This window comes from Aureobasidium subglaciale, assembly GCF_000721755.1.
Source record: "Aureobasidium subglaciale EXF-2481 unplaced genomic scaffold scaffold_19, whole genome shotgun sequence".
NCBI classification, from domain to species: domain Eukaryota; kingdom Fungi; phylum Ascomycota; class Dothideomycetes; order Dothideales; family Saccotheciaceae; genus Aureobasidium; species Aureobasidium subglaciale.
Window position 1 is genome coordinate 369,652 of NW_013566976.1, and position 21,764 is coordinate 391,415.

General features: G+C 51.7%; 9 protein-coding genes across 9 annotated transcripts; 5 read left to right on the plus strand and 4 right to left on the minus strand.

Moving 5' to 3' along the window:
- Window positions 1–240: 240 nt before the first annotated feature.
- Window positions 241–3,577, plus strand: AUEXF2481DRAFT_366419 (uncharacterized protein). The gene has a single exon (XM_013486010.1). The coding sequence runs from the start codon at window positions 426–428 to the stop codon at window positions 3,435–3,437; it is 3,012 nt and encodes a 1,003-aa protein (XP_013341464.1). The 5' UTR covers window positions 241–425; the 3' UTR covers window positions 3,438–3,577.
- A 761-nt stretch (window positions 3,578–4,338) lies between these two features.
- Window positions 4,339–6,554, minus strand: AUEXF2481DRAFT_42635 (uncharacterized protein). Its single transcript, XM_013485919.1, has 3 exons — window positions 5,895–6,554; window positions 5,055–5,839; window positions 4,339–5,001 (listed from the first exon to the last, which is right to left on the minus strand). Exons 1-3 carry the CDS (start codon window positions 6,331–6,333, stop codon window positions 4,474–4,476), a joined length of 1,752 nt encoding a protein of 583 aa, XP_013341373.1. The 5' UTR covers window positions 6,334–6,554; the 3' UTR covers window positions 4,339–4,473.
- A 30-nt stretch (window positions 6,555–6,584) lies between these two features.
- AUEXF2481DRAFT_42636 (uncharacterized protein) lies at window positions 6,585–7,940 on the minus strand. Its single transcript, XM_013485920.1, has one exon. The coding sequence runs from the start codon at window positions 7,694–7,696 to the stop codon at window positions 6,935–6,937; it is 762 nt and encodes a 253-aa protein (XP_013341374.1). The 5' UTR covers window positions 7,697–7,940; the 3' UTR covers window positions 6,585–6,934.
- Window positions 7,941–8,845: 905 nt separating this feature from the next.
- On the plus strand, window positions 8,846–10,908 carry AUEXF2481DRAFT_110602 (uncharacterized protein). Its single transcript, XM_013486011.1, has 2 exons — window positions 8,846–9,278; window positions 9,336–10,908. Exons 1-2 carry the CDS (start codon window positions 9,209–9,211, stop codon window positions 10,889–10,891), a joined length of 1,626 nt encoding a protein of 541 aa, XP_013341465.1. The 5' UTR covers window positions 8,846–9,208; the 3' UTR covers window positions 10,892–10,908.
- Window positions 10,909–11,089: 181 nt separating this feature from the next.
- AUEXF2481DRAFT_42639 (uncharacterized protein) lies at window positions 11,090–12,149 on the minus strand. The gene has a single exon (XM_013485921.1). It carries the CDS (start codon window positions 11,842–11,844, stop codon window positions 11,260–11,262), a length of 585 nt encoding a protein of 194 aa, XP_013341375.1. The 5' UTR covers window positions 11,845–12,149; the 3' UTR covers window positions 11,090–11,259.
- A 94-nt stretch (window positions 12,150–12,243) lies between these two features.
- Window positions 12,244–12,567, plus strand: AUEXF2481DRAFT_366771 (uncharacterized protein). Its single transcript, XM_013486012.1, has one exon. The coding sequence runs from the start codon at window positions 12,280–12,282 to the stop codon at window positions 12,526–12,528; it is 249 nt and encodes an 82-aa protein (XP_013341466.1). The 5' UTR covers window positions 12,244–12,279; the 3' UTR covers window positions 12,529–12,567.
- An 884-nt stretch (window positions 12,568–13,451) lies between these two features.
- Window positions 13,452–14,636, plus strand: AUEXF2481DRAFT_7301 (uncharacterized protein; the record flags this gene model as incomplete). The annotated part of the gene is made up of 3 exons (XM_013485842.1): window positions 13,452–13,677; window positions 13,734–14,273; window positions 14,335–14,636. 3 exons carry the CDS (start codon window positions 13,452–13,454, stop codon window positions 14,634–14,636), a joined length of 1,068 nt encoding a protein of 355 aa, XP_013341296.1.
- Window positions 14,637–14,878: 242 nt separating this feature from the next.
- AUEXF2481DRAFT_366799 (uncharacterized protein) lies at window positions 14,879–16,696 on the minus strand. Its single transcript, XM_013486013.1, has 3 exons — window positions 16,620–16,696; window positions 16,065–16,509; window positions 14,879–15,999 (listed from the first exon to the last, which is right to left on the minus strand). Exons 2-3 carry the CDS (start codon window positions 16,200–16,202, stop codon window positions 15,064–15,066), a joined length of 1,074 nt encoding a protein of 357 aa, XP_013341467.1. The 5' UTR covers window positions 16,203–16,509; window positions 16,620–16,696; the 3' UTR covers window positions 14,879–15,063.
- A 227-nt stretch (window positions 16,697–16,923) lies between these two features.
- AUEXF2481DRAFT_7303 (uncharacterized protein) lies at window positions 16,924–20,523 on the plus strand (the record flags this gene model as incomplete). The annotated part of the gene is made up of 2 exons (XM_013485843.1): window positions 16,924–16,933; window positions 16,988–20,523. The coding sequence occupies 2 exons, from the start codon at window positions 16,924–16,926 to the stop codon at window positions 20,521–20,523; spliced, it is 3,546 nt and encodes a 1,181-aa protein (XP_013341297.1).
- Between the last annotated feature and the right edge of the window lie 1,241 nt (window positions 20,524–21,764).

Genomic DNA, 21,764 nt, shown 5'->3' on the forward strand with positions numbered 1-21,764 from the left:
GTTTGCCATATCTTCGGATATGGATCGGCGTCCAGCAGCAGGGCAATATTAGGCATCTTAAGGAAGCATAAGTGGCAAAGAAGATGATCGGTGGGTAGTCGTATAATAGGTCGGCAAATGAGGTTAACACCTTACGCGGATAGTGGAGAGGACAGCCAGGTGAAGGCGGCTCCGGCGACGGGTCGTTTTAGCGCGAAACAAAGCTAGCGACACACGCGCTTCTTTCATCTGCCCAGGCATGGGAAACGTGCATGCTACAGCTTTCTTCAAATAACGCGACATGACATGCAATTGCGATTCGAACACGCTGCACATTTAGGAGCGAGTCGAAAATTGCCAACTGGATCAGACATGTAGGCGTCTTGCGCCTGGCACTTGCGACGACGACTGTAACACGTCGCGCTCGTGACCATCCCAAGCTCAAGATGAGTTCGCCATCGTTGCCGTCCATATCATCTCTTCAGCCGGCGTCACGGCCTCAGGGCTTTGTTACGGCAAGGTCCGTTCTTGCCGAACTCGAGTCGCAGACCGGCCACGAAGCTGAGGCGACAGAAGCGATTGCCCCTCCTGGGAAGGCCAAGAGAGGACGACCCAAGAAGGCGGTCAATGCAGATGATACTGCCGCCAAACCGCGGACTCGCAAAAGAACCACCACCACCGAGGGTCCCGACGCTGGTGACATTGAGAAAGTCCCTCCTAAGCCCCGGACACGCAAGAGGCAGGGCGCAACGGCAACCGAACAGGAAGGCGCGACAGATGCGCCCCCGGCTCCGAAGAGAGGACGTCCGAAGAAGGCAGCTGCCATTGAAGACGCCGCGACTGCTATAAACGACGAGTTTGTGGCTACGAAGGTTGTAGCAAAACGTGTCAGGAAGAAGACAACAGATCCGGCGACCACCGTCGAAGCTGGCGAAAAGCCCAAGCCCCCGCGCAAACCTCGCAAGACGAAGTCACCGGCAGAAGCAGTCCCAGTTGCTGATGAAATAACTATTGAACCCGAAGCGTCTGGTGTTGATACCTTGGGGGCAGTCGACTCTGGCGTGTGGCCCAATGCACAAGACGAAGCTGCGACTGACCTACTCGAACTTGATGCAGCTCCAAGACGCAGACGCGATTGGACCCCACCAACAGAATCCGCCCTTCCGCCATCCTTCCAGCAAAGTAGCGAGACCTCGCTTGACCCCGACTCCAATGCTATCCAAGTTGGCTTACATGAGGATGATGCGATTGATGCTCCGCCAACCTTGGACTTTACTAAGTTGATAGGCGACTTTGCATACCAAGAGGACCAATCTAGGCCCTCACCACCTCTCTCCCGAAATTCGAGCGACAGCGTCACGACCAAACGCAAACGTCTGGACCCTGTCGATGTGGCTGTAGTTGAAGCACCGAAGAAACGGAAGAGGAAGGCTACAGAACCAAAAGAGCCCAAGCAGCCCAAGGAACCAAAGCCGAAACCGCCTAAGAAGCCAAAGGCACCGAAGAAAAAGCCCCTGACCATCACTGCCCTCGCTACCGCCGCTTATCTCCCACGGCCTGATGTCGCTGAAGCTGATCAGGCTAAACTTATCTCGGACTTTTTCCCACAACCGCAGCCTGGTGCTGACACTATCGCTCATACCGAAACGCAAGAGCCCACAAAACCTCAAGCTGCTGAAAATAAGCCAGCACCCAAACGCAAAAGAGCTGCAAAGAAAGTTCAGATCAGCGTGCCTGTGGTGCACATCAAACTGGACTCTCCAGAAGCAGCACGCGAGAATGCCAAAAGACAGCAATGGCTTTTTGGCAGCTCGAGTCAATTGGCTGGCGCAGAGTCTCCCACCGAGCTTCACGAACTCCAGCAAGCACTTAAGGAGTCTGAGGACATGATTCTGTCCCAGCATGTGGACATCTCACGCACGACAAGTTGTGCTCGCGTACCATCTGCTCCTCACGGAACCAGCCTATCTATTGGACAGGCTGACAGAGTCCTGTGGTTGTCTGCTGCTAGAGACTTTGAAGATTCGACTTTTGCCTCTGACGAGTCCCGCGATGACAATGACCTAGTGCTTACAAGCGGTGATACGCAATTACCAGAGCATCCGCCGCGCAGCAGTATTAAGTCTGCCCCTGAGACCCGCCGCACGGCAGTTAGGCCACAGATTGAGGTGTTGACCATATCGTCGTCAGCGCCCAAGGAGCACGAGTCCCCAGACTCAGGGTATGTCGATATTGATCACACCGGTGGTGCCTCACCCCAGACAGCACATGTGCCCAAACAGATTGAGTCAGATGTTATTCCCATTGACTCGGTAACTAAGAAGGGGCCAGCTGCCCCCGCATCGCGTGAGGTCATATCTTTGGACACGACTCCAGAATTGGAAGTTGCACCTCGACGAGCTCTTGGTGCTCGAGATCCAAATACAAATATCACGAAACAGACAATCGATCCAGAGAGTAAAGAGCTTGCTGTCTCTCCCAAGAAACCCAAGACGACAAGGCCAAATGTAGTTAGTTTAGACTCTCCAGAAAAGCGGCCCGTTGGCCGCCCACGAAAAGTGACGGACAGTGCAGCTACACAGAGGTCGTCTCTTATCGTCAGACGGGTGGTAGATCCATCCCCCGCTACTAGAGCAGACGCGAGGCGACGTTTCCTGGCCGCCAGTCCAAGTCCAGCCTCTCCTCGACCTTCGCAAGCAAGATTACTTGAAGCGCTGCCCAGCCAGAGCCTTGTACTGTCGCCATCCAAGCCCAGAGGAAGACCACCAAGACTAGGACCTGCTCCGAAGCTTGCCTCGCCAGTGCGACCAAGAGGACGACCTCGAAAATCTGCTAGCCCTGGCGCCCTGCCCATCTCATCCCAGCTTCGCAAGCTTCCGTCCACGCCTGGCGCATCTACTCGACATGCCGCAATCGCCGAGCCTTCTTCAGACTATCTCGATATTGACGCCATTACAGATGCAGAAATGGCTTCTCAAACTGCTTCTCCACCACGACGTCTTACCGATTCACCACCAAAGGGAACACTACAATTTGACAGGCCACCTCCACCACTTCTTCCAGCCATGGTCTCGGCAACGGTCCGATGCAGTTTGAAGCAATTGCAAGCCGAGTGGCCCTCTATCGCTCCAACATTATTTCCCAAAATCACGCAGACGGTGCGCTCGACACCACCAAGCCGGGATCACAAAACTCCTACATGGCACGAGAAAATCCTTCTCTACGATCCCATCGTGCTTGAAGATTTGACCTTGTGGCTCAACGCCCAAGGCGTGCGAGTAGAAGTCATGGTATCCAAAGCAAAGGGAAAGAAGAATGCTAGCGATGTCGCTGAAGAGGCAATGGAGATGATCAAGGAAGAGTTGCAGCCTTGGATGGTGCAGAAATGGTGTGAGGAGCATAGTGTATGTTGTTTGTGGAAGGAAGGATTGAGAGGTGGTGTTAGGCAGAAGTATTGAGTACCTTGTTCTTGGAAAGGTTTGGGTTGTTGTACATATTGCATTGATTGAAGGACCTGGTGTCTGGAATACGGGTAAGCATGATTGGCATTGGATAGATATGAATCATTGCAATTAACGTTATTATGCATCTTTCGATCTGGACGGTCGTGTACATCGGCATGATTGTGATGACCTGGTGAATAACGTTGGGGAATGGTGGGGAATGGCATTTGTGTTATCCGTGCTTCCATAGCTGGACCTGGGGATTCCGCAAGATACCTCCGGAAATGTGGTATTGGCATGAACTTCCCACAAAACAGCAACAACAGTATGGTGGTGCATTCAGGGTATATTCAGGCGTTGCTAAATACTTATAGCAGATCGACACTCCAATTTATGACAGGCCCGGAAATTGGAAGTCAAGGGGGATATTGATGACAGGGTGGTACCACCAGCGATCCGCAGGCTTCGGCACATCTTCAACCCGAGAGCTTCCGAAGCAAACCAATATCTACATAACTCTCTCTGCTGACTTTACCGACCACACAAGTCAAGGGACGGACCGAGTCGTCGTGGAAGGTTGTGATGTGTAGACAGAACATACCTTAAAGTGCGAGACAGTGAAGGAGGAGACTGTAAATGGACAGTAGTCAGCTATAAAGCATTTGACATTGAACTACCGATGCTCTTGCCACTACTCCACGAGTACAAACATGTCGATGCTAGTTTTTCTAGAGATTACATACGGCAGGTTCGAGAACGTTCATCAACACACTGGCATCTCTCCATGTACTACAATCACACAGAACCGAGGAGAGAGAATTGCAACTTCCACGATAGCAAAGGTCATGTGCAGTAAACATATCATATAAAAAGCTTGAAAAAAGTTTCTCAACTTTTCCTCTTTACAAAACAACTAGCAAAACGTAGCCTTTTGGCTGGGTAATAGTAACGATGTCAAAATCTTCCCTTTCTCTCTTTTCACCCTCATCAACTTCAACTACTTCATTCAGAGTTGTGGGCCGACAGGCAACATGGGCTTCCAGTCTTCAATCTAGGTTGACTTGGCAGCACCGCTTCTCTGCTGAACCTCGGACTTGGCAGCCTGTGCTCCAGAGGCGACGGCCTCGGCAGCTTGGTTCTTGGTGTCGACGGCAGCCTTCTTGGCCTGGTCGGCCTTGGCCTTGATCTGCTCCTTGCTGGGGGCAGCGGCGGCACCGCCACCGAGAGCGCCGAGAAGGAGAGCGATGATGGTAACGACAATGACACCGATAGCGCCAGCGACCTCGGGAACGAACTGGACGGCCTGGATGGGGTCACGCTTGAAGATGGTGATGAAGAGGTCGAGCTTCTCGCGGACGTAGAGGGCGGGGTCGTCCATGAAGTTGAGGTCCATGGGGGACTTGGGGGTTTCATTGGTCTCGTCCTTCTTGGGCTTGGTGGCCTCTTCTTCGGCCTTCTCGACGGCGTTCTTGACCTCGAAGGTCTCCTTGGCGAGAGCGGCGGCGTCCTTCTCGGAGTGACCGATGTAGATGTTGTCGAAGAGAATGTCGTTCTGCATGGTCCACAGCTCGAAGCCAATCTGTATGCATGTTAGCGTCGTGTTTGAAGTGGGATCGGAACGGTCAAACTTACGGCACCCATAGGCTCAAACTTGGAGGGAGTCTTCTCCTCAAAGTAGTCGGGGTTAGCGATCTTCTGGGGAGCCCAGACGCCCTTATAGGCGGGGTTCTCGATCAGAGGAGCGGACCACTTGCCCTTGTACTCGGGGTTTCTCTTCATGGGAGCCTTCCAGGGACCACAGCCAGAGACTTCGTCACACTTGGGGTTCTGGACAAGAGGGGGCATCCAGTCACCGTCCTCCTCATCATCCCAGTCCTCGGGCTTCTCGGCCTCAGGGTCAGGGATCTGGAGAGGCTCGTTCTCGAGCCAGTCGGCAGGCTTCTCAGCCTCGGTGTCCTCAACCTCGAAGGGAGCCTCCTCATCCCAGTCAGCTGGCTTCTTGGCCTCGGGGTCGGTGATCTGAGCCTCCTCAACCCAGTTGGCGGGCTTCTTGTCTTCAGGGTCGTCAATCTCGGTGTCGGGGTTGACGGCGGGAGTAAAGTCCTCGAGGAGAGAACCGGTCTTGAGCGAAGTGCCATCGACCTTGAGCTCGAAGGTCTGGTCGGGACGGACGATCAAGGTGTAGAGGGAGGTCTGCTTGCTGATGCGGGCCATGGGAGGGTTCTTGAGGTGCTTCTCCTCGTACTCGCCAGTCTTGGGGTTCTTGTGGCGGAAGATGAAGTGGACCTTGTTGGTGGAGCCGCACTTGTCGGGACCGAACATGATGATGTAGGGGGAGGCGTTGGAGAACTCCTCGGCGTGGAGGGCGCTGTTGTCCTGAAGGAGCTTCATGTAGGCACCACCGCACTCAAGACCAGCTGTGCATAGTGTTAGACGTGACGGCTGGTGTGTAACGTGAAACAACAAGCTTACCTTGGAACTTTGCCTCGTACTGGACAACCAGAGTCTTGTCGGTGTTGTCAATGGCCTTGGGGAACTTTGCCGAGATGGCGTGGTGAGCAGCCTTATCCTTGAGCACCAGGCCCTTGTCGCCCTCGATGCCGCGGAGGACTGAAGGCTCCTCGACCTTCCAGGTACCAACGTAGGCCCATTCCTCCTCGGTGCCCTCCTTCTTGGCCTCGGACTTCTGCCACCTTGACTCCCAGTCGTCGGTGAACTGCTCGAGGAAAGGAGCTTTGAGGGTGGTAGGGGTGAAGGTGGGCTTGCTGACAGCCGACGAAGTCACAGACTCGACGACCGAAGCAACAGACGACGAAGCATCGACGGCGGAATCCTCGAGATCCTCAAGCACGTCGGCGCGAGAGATGGCGGCGCAGAGACCCACGGCGAGATAGGCGCTGTTGAACTTCATCTTGAATCAATTGATCAACTCTTGTCAAGCAATGAAAGACTGTCGAGAGTAAGAGTAATCGGCGAGAACAGAGTGGCCTTAAAGTAACCAGCTGTCTCAGTATCGCCGGCACAGGACACGTTTAGACCAACTTGCCACTAGCCGGATCAGGAAACAGAGCTTCACATGCGGGGCTCGGAACTCCATCGAAGACTCTCAATCTATTTCTACCACAAGCTCCGCTGGCTACAACTTACACTGTTCATGAGTGTTGACACGTGTTTCTATTTGTATATATATCGCGCACGACATTGACAATCCTCCAAACACAGTGGCGTGTCGTAAACCTCACAAACTTGTCAAGGAAGGTACGCGGCATGTATCGTTCTCCATTCGGACTTGCTCTCTGCCGACGAGGCTGGGAATCATCATCCAACAAAGTAATCTTAGTCATCCAGCTTACCCTCACAATCTGTCGCTGCTCCGCCCCCATTGCATACAAATTGTCCAGCATTCAGGACTCTTCCAAAACGCTGCATTGCCTCTGCACTTCTGCGCATCCATTTATATGGTTCGCCTGCCTGTTGACCCCCGCCTTACCGCCACGTCCTAAATCGATTCCTCAGAACATGTTCTTCTTCCACTCGACACGCTCCTCGCTCGTAACACGAGACTTACAGCTGGAGTAATCGTTTGGCTCGCGACCGAAGTAGTAAGCTGGCACGACGTTGGGTATCTGCAAGGTCAATTTCGGTTTGTGTTGGAGCTTGACAGCAGTGGGCTTGATCTCGATCACACTGTCCGTCTTGCTTTCAGGCTTCTTCTCGGTTTCGCCTTCATGTTCGGTAGGGGCCTTGATTCGAGGTTCTGATTCTGGTGTAGCCATGGTTGCTGCTGGCTCGGTGAATCTGTTGCTGCCGTCCTCCAGATCAATGGTAGTCCATCTGCTGCTCGCAACATGAGTAACCCACATTTTGGAACGCCGAGCACTCCAGAACAAACAACTGGCGTTCCAATCCGAAGATGATGGGCTGAGAGAAGTTAGAGACTCCGAATCTCCCTCACTTTGATCGTAGTCCTGCTCGCGTGAGTAGTAAGATTTGTCCGAGTCCCTATGCAATTGTTGGTATACCCGACACGCTGTATCGAAGGCGTTCTCACGAGCAAGCCACCACTCAATCGATGATGTTGGAGCGACTTCTCCGTTCGTTGTGGATCCGCTGTTTCTGTCCGATGTCTCTGACTCTGCTTTGCTGTGCTGTCTGCTTCGGAAAATTGACTTCATGCTGGGTTTTAGTGATGTAACGTTTGCTCGCAATACAGATTTGATCTTTGCCATTCGCTCTTGTATAGATTCGATACCGTAATTCCAAGTGTCTCTCATGGACAATGATATTGAGACAAGAAACAAAGATCAAAGCACTTTCACACTTGACCAGTGCGACCTTCCAGAAGGCCTGCAAACTTGACTGGATCAGTGTGCATGTGAGAAACCAGCGATGATAGACAAATTCTTGTGTCTCTGATTGTAATGCAAGATCAAGAAACAGGAAGAGGATAAAAGAAATGCAAAACATACAGCAGCAGGGATTCCCACGTGGTCACCCACCGTAGTACTAATCTGCCGTTCAACTGCTTATGTATGGCAGAGCGGACGGGATGCCCAGTTTTCAGCTGACTATGGCCGTATGTAATTGGCATCGCTTTGTCACACCTTATATATCTGATATCTCGGTCGAGTCTGCAACCATAAAAGTACATACTACTGTGCTTGCATGACTCCATCCGCACTAACCCTCGTCCTCAACTTGGCCCATGTCATCTACAAGTCGTCTGCTCCAGCTGAAACCAGTCGACTGAGCCGAAAGAATGAATGTCGAAATGAGAACGCAGGTCATAACAGTCAGGAATGACTCGAGCCATGGAGCTGTGAGAGTAGAGGCTTCGAAAAGCACAGAGGTTGAACTTCTATCCACGTAAGCTTGGTGACTGCGAGACAGATTCAAATGCGAAACAGGACGCATCAAGCATCAGTGACCATGACGGATAATTTTGCCATGTCTCAAGTTACACCTTTAGCCAGTGCATCACCATCAAGTCTTGCTGCTACTCTGGCATCATAACCTCAAGACTACAAGGATAGTGCACAGCACGGTAGGTAAAATAGCAGTCGTCGGCCATTGCTTCCGAAACTGGACACATCCGACGCTCTTTCCACCTCGGCACCTGCAACTCGGCGTATGGACAAAGCCCTCTCTTGCCAAAAGCCGATCTGCGCCATGCGATAGGACAGCGCCGGAAATAATAGTTACCGATGGTCATTCTTACGAAAATGCCGCGACAAATCGATGCAACTTTGTCTCCCCGCCGCAGCCACCAACAGAGTTTCGTATCGTCTCAGCCACAAACAAAAGCCAATGCCGTTCAAGCATCCTTGGCCAGCTTGACATGTCAAGCCAAAATCGAGGCATGTAGCTCCTCCAGACTGGTCGATGATGTCTCTCTTTCTACATTGTATGGATCGTTGCAGCTATGGCTGTATCGCTCGTCTAGGGGCCATGTGGTCGATGGACTCCATACCCCTAATGGAATGATGCGTTGAGGGTAAAAGTTTTACCGACCGCTGGACTCATGCACGCTCCTTTGCCGATGGTTTGCCCTTTCTGGACGAACCGCTGACAACCCTAGGTTTTTCTCAAGCGGAGACTCCACAGATGCTCCACTGAAAGGCTATGAAGCGAATTGCCGGGGTGTCCCACGGGGTGGGATGCAATGTGTTGGTGCGTTCAGGCAGGCACTCGTATCCTTTTTAGTCCCTCGCGCTGCCTGTCTTCTTCGCTTCCCATTCAGCACTCGTTTCTCTCCCTAGCAGTCGACGAACGACCATTTCGCTACAATGTTCAGACGATACGCCAAGGACTTACCTGAAGAGGTTCTCAACTGGCGTCTTGGCTATGCAGTGCTTGGTATGCTTGGTCTTGCTTAAGTACGCCTTCAAGGCCTTGTGGCTGACAATTTCCCAGTCTTTGGCTTGTTGGGCACTGCCCGTGGTCTCGATGAAGGTCTCATAGGAACGACTACCTCTCAAAAATCATTTGTCACCCAATTCGGACTCAAGAATCCTCACATGACTGCGACCGAGCAGGCCAACCTCCTCTCCAACATTACATCCATGGTCCAACTCGGATCGATTTTTGGTGCTCTCTTTGCATTCCCCATCACCGACAGGATTGGCAGACTCTGGGCTGTTCGTGAGCTCTGCTTAGTTTGGGTGGCTGGTATCTCCATCTTTCTTGGTGCCGCTGCTCATGGCAGTATCGGCATGGTGTACGCCGGTAGATTTATCGCCGGACTGGGCATTGGACAGACAACCGTCGTCGCCCCTACATACCTTGCCGAAGTCGCTCCCAGATCGGTTCGTGGACTGTGTGTTGGCATCTTCTCCGGCTCAGTCTACTTGGGAATCATGCTCGGGTACTTTGCATCTTACGGCACATCATTGCACATCAGCAACCACAACCCCATTCAATGGGTGATTCCCAACACACTGCACCTCTACTTCGCTGCCATCATCTTCACCTTCAGCTTTTTCGCCATCGAGAGTCCTCGTTGGCTTGTCAAGACCAAGCAGCAGGCAAAAGCTGTCGAGAATCTATGCAGACTTCGTGGACTTGGACAGGATCACGAACTCGTGCAAACCGAGATCATCGATATCAACAGTCAACTGGAACGCGAACAAGAAGCTACAATGGGTGCCTCGAAAGTCGGTCTCCTTCGAGAACTGTTCGTCATGCCAGCAAACAGATACCGTATCTTCCTGGCCATTGGTGCTCAACTGCTGGGTCAGTGGAGTGGTGCGGGCTCAATCACCGTTTACGCTCCTCAGTACTTTGCTCTGATGGGCACAACGGGCACTCAAGAAAAGCTGCTCGCCACTGGAGTCTTTGGTCTCGTCAAATTCATCAGTGCCATCATGTGTGCTTTCTTCCTCGTCGACTTTATCGGTCGCAAGCGCTCCTTGAGTATTGGTATCAGCATCCAGTTCATCGCTATGCTATACATGGCGCTCTTCCTGGCCATCGACACCACTATTGGAAAAAAGGGCGATGTTCAGTCAGCCAGTCAAAAGCATGCTGCCAAAGGCGCCATCGTCATGATCTACTTTTCCGGCTTCGGGTGGGCCATGGGCTGGAACTCCATCCAATATCTCATCAACGCCGAAATCTTCCCCCTGCGTCTGCGCGCTCTGGGTGGCTCCATCGCCATGGCGTTCCATTTCGTTAACCAGTACGGTAACTCAAAAGCTGTGCCCGAGATGTTTGTCGGCATGACCACCGCAGGAACAATGTTCTTCTTCTCGGCCATCACATTGCTTGGTTTGGCATGGGTGTACTTCTTCCTACCCGAGACTAGTGGACGTTCACTGGAAAGTTTGGATGCTGTGTTCGAGTTGCCGTGGTGGAAGGTGGGCAGGTATGGTGCCAAGGTCGAAGTTACGCCTGCTTTGTTCGATGATGAGAAGGGTACCATGGCAGAGAAGAATCAACAAGTGGAGTATTTGGAGACGTCGAGAGCATAGTGTTATGTAGTTGACACAACGATTTAAGAATTACATTTCTATTATTTATATTCTAGCCCGTCTGATCGCATAGTCTGTGTGCCTCGTTAATCTCCATATATTAAACGTGGAGTTGTGATCACACAGCTAGCAAGTGTCGAGGATGTAAAGCTATACAAGAGATCTTGCGCTTTGCTTCTTAGCTGACCGTAACCGTGGGTACCAGATGAGCTGTCGTTACAGGATACGAGCCAAGAATCGGTGGACAACTCTAGGAACATCGTGTGAACACACTTCATGTCATCATCAAGTACATAATCTAGTCTATTCTGATACCAGCACCGGCTTATTTTCATCATCTTTTCTGCATATCAATCGTACGATAGCGTTCAAACCTTGAGCTGTATCTCAGCACTCTCGCTGTGGATATCCTTGCTCAGATGGCTGTCGCCAGTCATTTCCTCAATCTCCTTGTCCATGACCTCAGCCGCTGACTTGGCCCACACAGCCTTCCAAGGTCCTGGAGTCAGAGCACGGTAGCTCTTTCCATCCTTTGGAATCCATGGGAAATCGAGTTTGACTTCTCTGGTAATAGAAGACTGAGGACGGACTTCCACCAATGCGTCGCGAGGAGGAGGCATCATTCTGTTGATCTTCATGTTCGGTCCTGACACTGCCTCTCCAGTCTTGACCTCCTCAAGGGTAACAGCACCGATGTTCAAAGCCTGTGTGTCCAGAGGTGTATTCCAGGTGAGTAGAGTAAAGGTTTGATCTGGATGTTTGTTCTCGAGAGTAACCTTGAGGGCCGATGGCGAATCTGACGAGATTCGGAGCTTGAGATGTTGAGTCGAGCCTTGCTCGTGGAAAGATGATGTTGTCATATTGTAGTAGCTTGTGCATGTATCAAAGGAGTGCGTAATGAGGAGGAGAGAGACGAAGCAGATGAGAGAAACGATCACTGCTCGCACTGCCATGAATACAATGTGAGTCGAGGTGTGGGTATCGGTTTCACCTTGGAATCTAGAGGAGAGGTGCAAAGAAGCAGACAAACAAGAATGGAAGGTAGTATGTGATTGAGCACACCGTTACTTGGCTGTCATCGACCACAGAGTAGACAGATGTGGAAGGTCACATTGAGTGGAAGATTTTATCTTCTCGGTTGTCTAGCGTACACAGGCCTGCGATGATCTTAAAAACACCGTGCCCAATGGCAACAGTCGCTCGCAGTAGAACGCAATAGTTCACAGAGACATGCCGAGGTTTTCCTAGTAGCCTTCGCTTCGTTTTCTCATCAAGCTGAGACGTACGTGCAGCGGAGCGCGAGAGGGGGATTGCATGCCAAGGCACCAGCGCAATCAAGCGCTACTTGGCGTCTTGAAAAGGCAGGCGGAAAAGAGCGGATCTGCTTCATGGCCCGACCCGTTGAATGTTTTCCCACGCTGCAGCCATTTCTTACCTCAATCTCGACTTCATGCCCTGAACATGGTCATAGTTCTCGCAGTACGTCCGTACGTGCTATTGCTCGCTCCGCTCTATCGATCTACTTTGACCTGCTCTGTGCAATGTCACTACTAGAGGCTCGTCTAAAACGGTGCTCAGCAAACTTACACTCGAGTTTTGCATGGACCTTACTCGCACTCATGTCGGGCGCCATGTGATCCGAACTATACATGTGCTATCTATCCTCTGGCTATTGCCCCGCCACATGAAACCATGTGCGCCTCAGACGCTTCCATCATGCCTGGAACCCCCCGCTTGGTCCCTTGTCTAAGAATCTAGGAACAGACATGCCGGCATTTCTCTTACCTTGGCCGTTGCCGAGTCCTTGTAGTAAGCTTGTGGGCGGTTTCATTGTTCTCGTGGCAGCGTGGCAACAGATGCAAGCATATTCTCCGCCGATCTTTGACTTAGAGTTCGCTAAACTGCACATGCCTGGGCCATACTCCTGTAAATCTTACATGAAGATCACATCCACTCGCTTGTAGTCGCTCAAATGAGCTGAAGACTACTGAAGCTATCAGTTGAGGCTCAACTAATCTGGAGAACTGTACATATGGCTGTTACGAAAGACCAAACGGCCTACCAGATAATGCAGCCAAGCCAAACCATATATGCACAGTATACACTACAATTGTATGGCCGACACCAATTCGCGTCACATCACTGGTGGCCTTCTTAGATTGACATTGATGAATCCACATTGTTATGCTTCGACGGTTCGACGTTGCCTCTCGCGCGATTGTATGCGTTGCATGGACCCCTCTCGCCGCCGAGTCTATTGCAAATATTCGGACCTCTTGCTCGTATCATGGCCTACTTGATCGACTCGAGTGCCTGAGCGAGCCAATGACAAGGTTGGTACTAATCTTTCGTACTACAATCCGTTCAGAGGAGTTCGCCTAGGTCAACAGGGGGTCGCCGAGCTTGATGCTGGAAGGAAGTAGAGATGTCAAGCTTTTGATACGTTTCATGGCAGGAGGAGGTATAAGTAGGTGCATGTACCTCGTCTTGTTGCATCTCATCACAACAACATCTTCACTCACTATCCACTGCTCATCACCATCTCTCGCTACCATCAATCATGAAGGTCACTCTTTCCCAGCTCATTGCCCTGGCTGCCACTGCAAGCTGCACCGCCATTGATCTCGACAAGAGAGCCTCCCCTCTTGATGTCACTCTCACCCCCCTAGGTAACACCAAGGTCAAGGCCGTTCTGACCAACAACGGCGATGTCAGCTACAACTTGTTCTACAAGGGATCGTTCCTTGACAGCGCCCCCGTTGACAAGTTCCACGTCACCTCTGCCTGTAAGTCCGGATTGTGTTACGCCAAAGACTATCGGGCCACTACTGACATTGCACAGCTGCCAACGCACCCTTCGCTGGCATTCTGCAGCGTTTGGCCACCACTGATCTCACTGAGGAGTCTTTCAAGCCTATCATGGCTGGCCAGACCATCGAAGTCGAGGTCGAGCTTGCTGAGCTTTACGAGCTCTCCTCCAGCGGAGCATACAATGTTCTCGCTGCCGGATCTCTTCCCTACGCCGAGCTGAACTCCACTGTCCTCTCTGGCAGTGCTCTCTCATTCTCGAGCAACACCATTTCTCTTGACGTTGACTCCGAGGAGGCTGCCAAGGTCGAGATGGCCATTAGCAAGCTTCAGAAGCGTACCGCCATACAGGGCGACTGCAGCGGTACTAAGTTGACCGCTATCCGCTCAGCCCTTAGCAACTGCAACAAACTGGCCACAGCTGCTGCCAACGCCGCCACTTCTGGCTCGGCCACCACTTTCAACACCTACTTCAAGAGCACCTCTTCCAGCGTCCGCAGCACTGTTGCTGCCCGCCTCAGAGCCGTTGCATCTGACTGTGCTTCCACTACTGGTGGCAAGACCCGCACTTACTGTATGTTCGCTTCCACCCCGGAGATTCAAAGATTGCGAGCTAATCATTCTCCTACCCACAGGCACTGACATTTACGGTGGCTGCGAGTCTGGTGTCCTTGCATACACTCTCCCCTCCAACAACTACATCGCCTACTGCCCCCTCTTCTTCAGCGATCTCCCCGGCTTGACCGCTCAGTGCCACGCCCAGGACCAGGCCACCACTGTTCTTCACGAGGAGACTCACGCCCCTGGTGTCTACAGCCCTGGTACTGAGGACAACGGCTACGGCTACAGCGCTGCCACCCAGCTTTCCAGCGCCCGTGCCGTCCTCAACGCTGACTCTTATGCTCTTTACGCCAACGCCATCTACTCTGGATGTTAAAGAGTGAATGTCGATTATGCCCTCAAGGTGATGGATTAGCATCCGCTCTTTGTCCATGTATGTATCCTCGTTCAACACCGGCGATCACTGCTGGCTGGGGCCCATCCCGGTGCGATTCGGATCCTGAAGGGCTCGAAAAGTTATGCTCGAGATACGAGTTGTTGGGGAGACTTTGGATGATATGACGATTTTTGATGACGCTAGATGAAGGTGGATGTGTCTGTGAGACATGTAGTTGAGATAGAGTTACTTGTTAGTGACCTTATGAATGCCATTCATTTATGATTATACAAAAGAAGCTCGGGTCTTCACTGTAAAAGGTGAATGTCTATCCGAAGTCAGAGAATCAACCTGTTAGTGAGTGTATGTACCTCTCCTGAATTCCCTCGATATGTGCTTCGCCTTCACAATGTAAGCCGAATGGTCTCTACGATTCTAGCTCCGCTAGCGCTTCTTCGGCCAATTCCATGTATCTCTTCGGCTCAAATCTCTCAGTTCTCCAGCCTTTAGCTCTACCCTCCTCGACTCTTGTGACTCTCTCCTTTGCCTCCGCCTCAGGATCCTTGAAACTCCAGAAACTGCGCGACTGTGGTAGCTTCGGCTTGGTGCTGTGCTTAGAAAGCATGGATCCACTCTGGCGGCGGACACGCTCGGCTTGCTCTGTAGTGGTGGACTGTTTCAGGTCGAGCAAATGGTCGAGGTGGCTGATTATCTGAGTGTAGATGGCGGTGATGTGGTTGGCGTAAGCTGATTGGGCACTGGAGACAGTGGGCTGAATCGATCTGTAAGACGGTGTCGGAGATGGAGGATGAGGAGAGTGCAATGCGCCTTTTCTATTTGCGCTGAGATTGTCGCTCTTGATCGGCGTATCTTGGACTGACGTTGCGCCGCTCGACGGCTCGGGTGAAGATACCGTGAATGGGTCTTCAAGGGGGGCGACCATGTCTTGACATACACTGTACTGGATTGCTTTGACAGTCTCACAGGACAAAGGAGTAAATGAGCGTGGCCAGCTGAAGTTGACACGCTCAGCTCGCTTGTTGGACTTGGTGTGGAAGGACTCAAGTCCTAGACCCAGATGCGCAAGAGAGGGCTTGCTCTTCCTTTTGCGCGCATCAGACTTTTCGGCAGCTGTAGGTCTATGAAAAGACTGATCAAAGGCAAATCCCGGCACGAAGAGTGTCATCCTCTCTTCAAGGAGGCGCTCTTCAGCTGTGCATGCTTGCAAAGCTCTGTGATATGCCGACTCAGCTGCGATGATTTTGGGCAGTCTCCACACAGAGAAGATATGCATTATTCTGGCGAGACCTTCATGAGAAAGGGCAGCATAGAAGTTGAGGAAGATGACATGTGCTGGTTCATCCTGCAAGATGTATTAGATATGAGCTTCTCAACCAATTTCCGCGTCATTATCGTTGGGTATTGTACCTGGTTGTGATCAAGCAACTCCTCGCATCTGCGCGCACACTCTTTATACTGGTGATTTAGATATAAGGCTTTGAGATAGTGCAGCTCGAATGGAAACGATGGTGTTGTGCTCATAGCATAGTGCGATTGGTTATCCATGACCAAAGTCTCCGCGGTGAGGCAGGAACACAGCGACAAAAGAACGAGATGACGATCAAAAATTGTGTTGGTGATAGAAAGTATGTAGTTGTGATGGAGCTTATTTTTCGAGTTTCAAGATAATAACAAAAAGCGGACCTATACGAAATTTCCTGTAGAGAATTTTGAGCCAACTGATATCGGCCTGTCATCAAGACTTTCCGCAACATCAAATAGAGCGGATGGTCGAACTTCGTAATCCTCTCTGTACACTGATCTCCCGCTGGCGTACCTGGTTGCTACATCATTGGGTTGCGTTGACAAGACACTTGCTACCACCTCGATACCGTTTTTCTCGAGCAAGGACACAAGAATTTTGGTGAGGTTGTCGAGCATGTTGCGGTTCGGCGAGGAGTTGCAAAGCAGCAGACGCCTTACCTGCTCGTACAAATAGCTTTGCCAGTGACTAGAGCCTTATAGATCGACTTGACATGTCGAGACGAGTTCGAGGTCAGGAAAGAATCAGACTGGGTTGGAGCCTGGAAGTTGGAGACTGAGGGCGGAGAGTGGGAGGCCGCCGACTTGGCATCAACTTGCCGGAGGAGCGTCACATTGAGAAAGAAGCACCATCACGAACTCATCTACCACATCGGACAACAACCTCACGCCGCGCGCAAACATCATAACGTTTGCAAAGCTTCTGTATTAATGACCTACTGAATGCCGAGATAGCGACATCAACATGTCTGACGGTAAGCACAATAGCGCTGCGAAAACGCGCCGTGCCGAGACTGACGAGGCAATAGCTGAAATCCGACGACTGCAGCAGGAGCGCGCCTCCACCAGGGCCAACCCGACCAAGCAATCGCTCACCGACAATGCCGATACTGACCTCTACGGAAATGGCACTGTCGACAAATATGCCGGATACAACACGTCGATCGCCGTCGTCGAGGATGACGATATGGACGATGCTGATGGCGAGGACCAGAGCAGAAGGCTTGTCGGCCAGTACACTGCCACCACCGAACAAATGAACGAGTACGCCAATGGAGAAGCCGATATTCTCGTCGACCGCGAGAAGCAAGCCCAAATCGCCAGCCGTGAGTCAGACTACCAGAAACGCCGCTTCAACCGCCAACTCAGTCCCGATGGTCAAAGCTACAAGGAGGTGATGAAGCAGCGTGAGATCGAGCGCGAGGAAGAGCGGGTACACAAGCTTATTGAAGAGAAGCAGGCCCAGGGAGGGGATGGCATGGATGATGTTGTTGTTGAGCACAAACCCACGCTGAAGGCCGAAGAAGAATCGATAGAAGTCGCCGCTCCTCGCAAGCGCAAGCAACGATGGGACAGCGCGACTGAGGATGCTGCTACAAACGGCGCTGTCGCTAAGACCGAAGACGCTCCCGAAAGCAAGCGCTCACGATGGGATTCTACCCCTGCACCTGCAGCTCAGGCCGAGCCAAGAAAGCGCTCTCGTTTTGACATGGCTCCTTCCCTGACTGCTGCCACTCCGGTTGGTGGTAACGCAGGTCTCGCTACTCCGATGCACCCTTCTCAGACCCCCGCAGCTGGAGCCGGATATGGTACCGACATCTCTGGCAGAAATGCTCCGCTCTCTGATGAGGAGCTCGACCTGATGCTGCCTGGCGAGAAGGATGGCTATCGTGTTCTGGCATTCCCTCCTGGATATGAGCCTACGCGAGTACCAGCACACAGGGTTCCTAGCACTCCCGCTTCGCTACAAGGCGGTTTCATGATGCAGCAACCTGTCGACCCTAGATCACTGGGTAAGGATCTACCGAGCGAGCTGCCTGGAGTTGGAGAGCTTCGTCTAAAGCCCGAGGATATGACATACTTCGGAAAGCTCGTCGATGGGGCTGATGAAAATGAAATGACTGTTGACGAGCTCAAAGAGCGCAAGATCATGCGTCTGCTGATCAAAGTCAAGAACGGAACCCCGCCTATGCGTAAGACTGCGCTTCGCCAACTTACCGACAACGCTCGTTCGTTCGGTGCCGGCCCACTCTTTGACCAGATCCTTCCCCTGCTCATGGAAAAGACACTTGAAGACCAAGAGCGCCATTTGCTCGTCAAGGTCATTGACCGCATCCTGTACAAGCTCGACGACTTGGTCAGGCCTTACACCCACAAGATCTTGGTTGTTATAGAGCCATTGCTGATTGATCAAGATTACTACGCCCGTGTCGAAGGTCGTGAAATCATCTCTAACCTTGCAAAAGCCGCTGGTCTTGCACATATGATTTCTACCATGCGTCCAGATATTGACCATGCAGACGAATATGTCAGAAACACAACCGCCCGTGCTTTCGCAGTCGTCGCTAGCGCTCTCGGCATCCCTGCACTTCTTCCCTTCTTGCGTGCTGTCTGCAAGAGTAAGAAGTCATGGCAAGCCAGACACACCGGTGTCAAGATTGTGCAACAAATCCCTATCTTGATGGGTTGTGCTGTCTTGCCTCATCTCAAGGGATTGGTCGACTGCATAGGAGACAACTTGAACGACGAACAGACGAAGGTTCGCACTGTAACTGCCCTGGCTATCGCCGCTCTTGCCGAGGCTGCCAACCCATACGGTATTGAGAGCTTCGACGACATTCTGAACCCTCTTTGGACCGGGGCTCGTAAGCAGCGAGGCAAAGGTCTTGCTGGTTTCCTCAAAGCTGTCGGTTACGTCGTACCTCTGATGGACGAAGAGTTCGCCAATTACTACGTCAGCCAAATTATGGAGATTCTGCTTCGTGAATTCTCGTCGCCCGACGAAGAGATGAAGAAGGTGGTCCTGAAGGTCTTGTCACAATGCGCCAACACAAACGGTGTGACTGCTGCTTACTTGAAGGAGACTGTTCTTGACGATTTCTTCAAGAGTTTCTGGGTGCGAAGAATGGCATTGGACAGACGTAACTACGTCCAGGTCGTCGAAACTACAGGCGATCTTGGCCGCAAAGTCGGCTGTGGCGAGATTGTGGAAAGAGTTGTCGACAACCTGAAGGACGAGAGCGAAGCTTACCGAAAGATGACAATGGAGACTATCGAAAAGTCCATTGCCAGCTTGGGTGCTGCTGATATTAACGAGCGCCTTGAGGAGCGATTGGTCGATGGTATTCTGACCGCCTTCCAAGAACAGACAGTGGAGGATGTGACCATCTTGAACGGATTCGGCACAGTGGTCAATGCCCTCGACACTCGATGCACACCATATCTGCCGCAGATTGCCAGTACGATTCTCTTCCGTCTGAGCAATAAGTCAGCTACCGTCAGACAACAAGCCGCGGACTTAGTTTCACGAATTGCTATTGTTATGAAGCACTGCGGACAGGACAATCTTTTGGGCACGATCAGCATCAACCTGTACGAGAACCTTGGTGAAGAATATCCCGAGGTTCTCGGTTCAGTGCTTGGTGCTTTGCGCTCTATCGTCACAGTTATTGGTATCAGTCAAGTGCAGCCACCAATCAAGGATCTGCTGCCACGCTTGACACCCATCCTTCGTAATCGTCACGAGAAAGTTCAGGAAAACACCATCGATCTGGTTGGTCGTATCGCAGATCGTGGTCCTGAGAGTGTCAACCCTCGAGAATGGATGCGCATCTGTTTCGAGCTACTTGACATGCTCAAAGCACACAAGAAGGGTATCAGACGAGCAGCCAACAACACATTCGGCTTCATCGCCAAGGCCATCGGTCCACAAGATGTTTTGGCAACCCTGCTGAACAACTTGCGAGTGCAGGAGCGTCAATCGCGTGTTTGTACTGCCGTTGCTATTGGCATTGTCGCGGAAACTTGCGCACCTTTCACCGTCTTGCCAGCTTTGATGAACGAATACCGGGTACCCGAACTCAACGTGCAGAACGGTGTTCTGAAGTCGCTGTCCTTCCTGTTCGAGTATATCGGCGAGATGGCCAAGGACTACGTCTATGCTGTAACACCACTTCTTGAGGATGCACTTATTGACCGTGACCAAGTTCATCGTCAAACAGCAGCCTCGGTCGTCAAGCACGTTGCTCTGGGTGTTGTGGGTCTTGGTTGCGAAGATGCCATGCTTCACTTGCTCAACCTACTTTACCCCAACATCTTTGAGACATCTCCACACGTCATCGACCGTATGATTGAGGCCATCGACGCTGTGCGTGTCGCAGTCGGTACTGGTGTTGTGATGAACTACGTCTGGGCTGGTCTCTTCCACCCGGCACGAAAGGTCAGAACACCATACTGGAGACTTTACAACGATGCCTACGTGCACGCTGCCGACGCTATGGTGCCTTACTACCCTAATCTCGATGACGAGACTTGTGACAGATTTGAGTTGATGGCAATCTTCTAGATCTGAAGAGCAAAGTACAAGGGTCACGCAGGACGGATGGATGACATGTTGATTATTTTACAGTGGCGTTTTAACTTGCTTCGGACGGTCCAGGTAGTCTTTAGTAAAACGTTGGTCTGTAAATAAGCTGACTGGCCAAATGGCGATTGTTTCACGAATACCAAAACAAGAACTTTTACAACACCCTGCGTCCGGCACCAGTCTCGTGAACAAATCAGACATCATCTCTTTGGCATCGAGCTTCGAGAGAGGCATAGATAGCTACTGCGTCGCTGGATCTGAGAGCAGTCCTGGGAATTGACTGCTTGAAGCTCAAGGCATACTGCTCATGTTCTTTTCTTCATGTATGCGTTGGACCAGCAGTGTAGCCAGGACTGTTAGTGCACAATTTGATCAGATACATGTCTCTTGTTCATGGTCGTGTCTCCTCTTCTCAAGTGGAACATCCTGAGCCGTCTTTCTTCCCTTACTGCTTTTCACGATGGATGTAGATCGAGGCCACTGACGCGTTGTGCCGCTTCGAGAGCAAGCATAGCGATTCGCCAAAGTTATATTCAGATGGCAAGGCTCGAGGTGGGGCCTCTTGTTTGTCTATCTTTCGAGATAGTCTGCTCTGGTATGCCTCGTGATCTGAGCCAGCTCCGGCGTCGACGTTGAAGGGTGAATGAGCTATCAACATGCATAACCATTCTTGATATTACAACAACATCTGAGGAGGGGCTATAAAATGTCACATCTCGGTTGTGTTCATCGAAACGGTGCTGTGTATCGACGTAATTGCCCGCCTCGCGGAGTTGCGGATAGTCTTGAGACCTGGACTGGTAGAGCAGAGTCGAGCCATCCAGCACACTGGGCCCCATCCGAAATCAGGTGCAGTGTCTCTGTCAGAACAGACAAACATTTGCTTGCCTTCGCGGATGCTGGAGGGGTTGCTCGAGACTCGCGGCCGTGAGAAGATCTCTGGCCCAGGATGAGATGTGTGGTCGGAGGTGATGGATGAGAACGAAGGTAAAGTGACCATGAGATCAGAGGCTTGCTTGAGTAAGGTTAGGAAACAATTGGAGGAGATTGAAGTTACAAAAGCAGAAGCCCCAGAGCCAGTATCCCCGTGAAATCAGGTATGTTCGCCTTGATTGGTCATCCGCTTCTAAACTGCCCCGGTCGACACACACGCAACAGGAGCAGACTTGCAATGAAGCAGAGGATGCCTGTAAGCTGTGGTCTGTTGGGTCTCCCCCTAA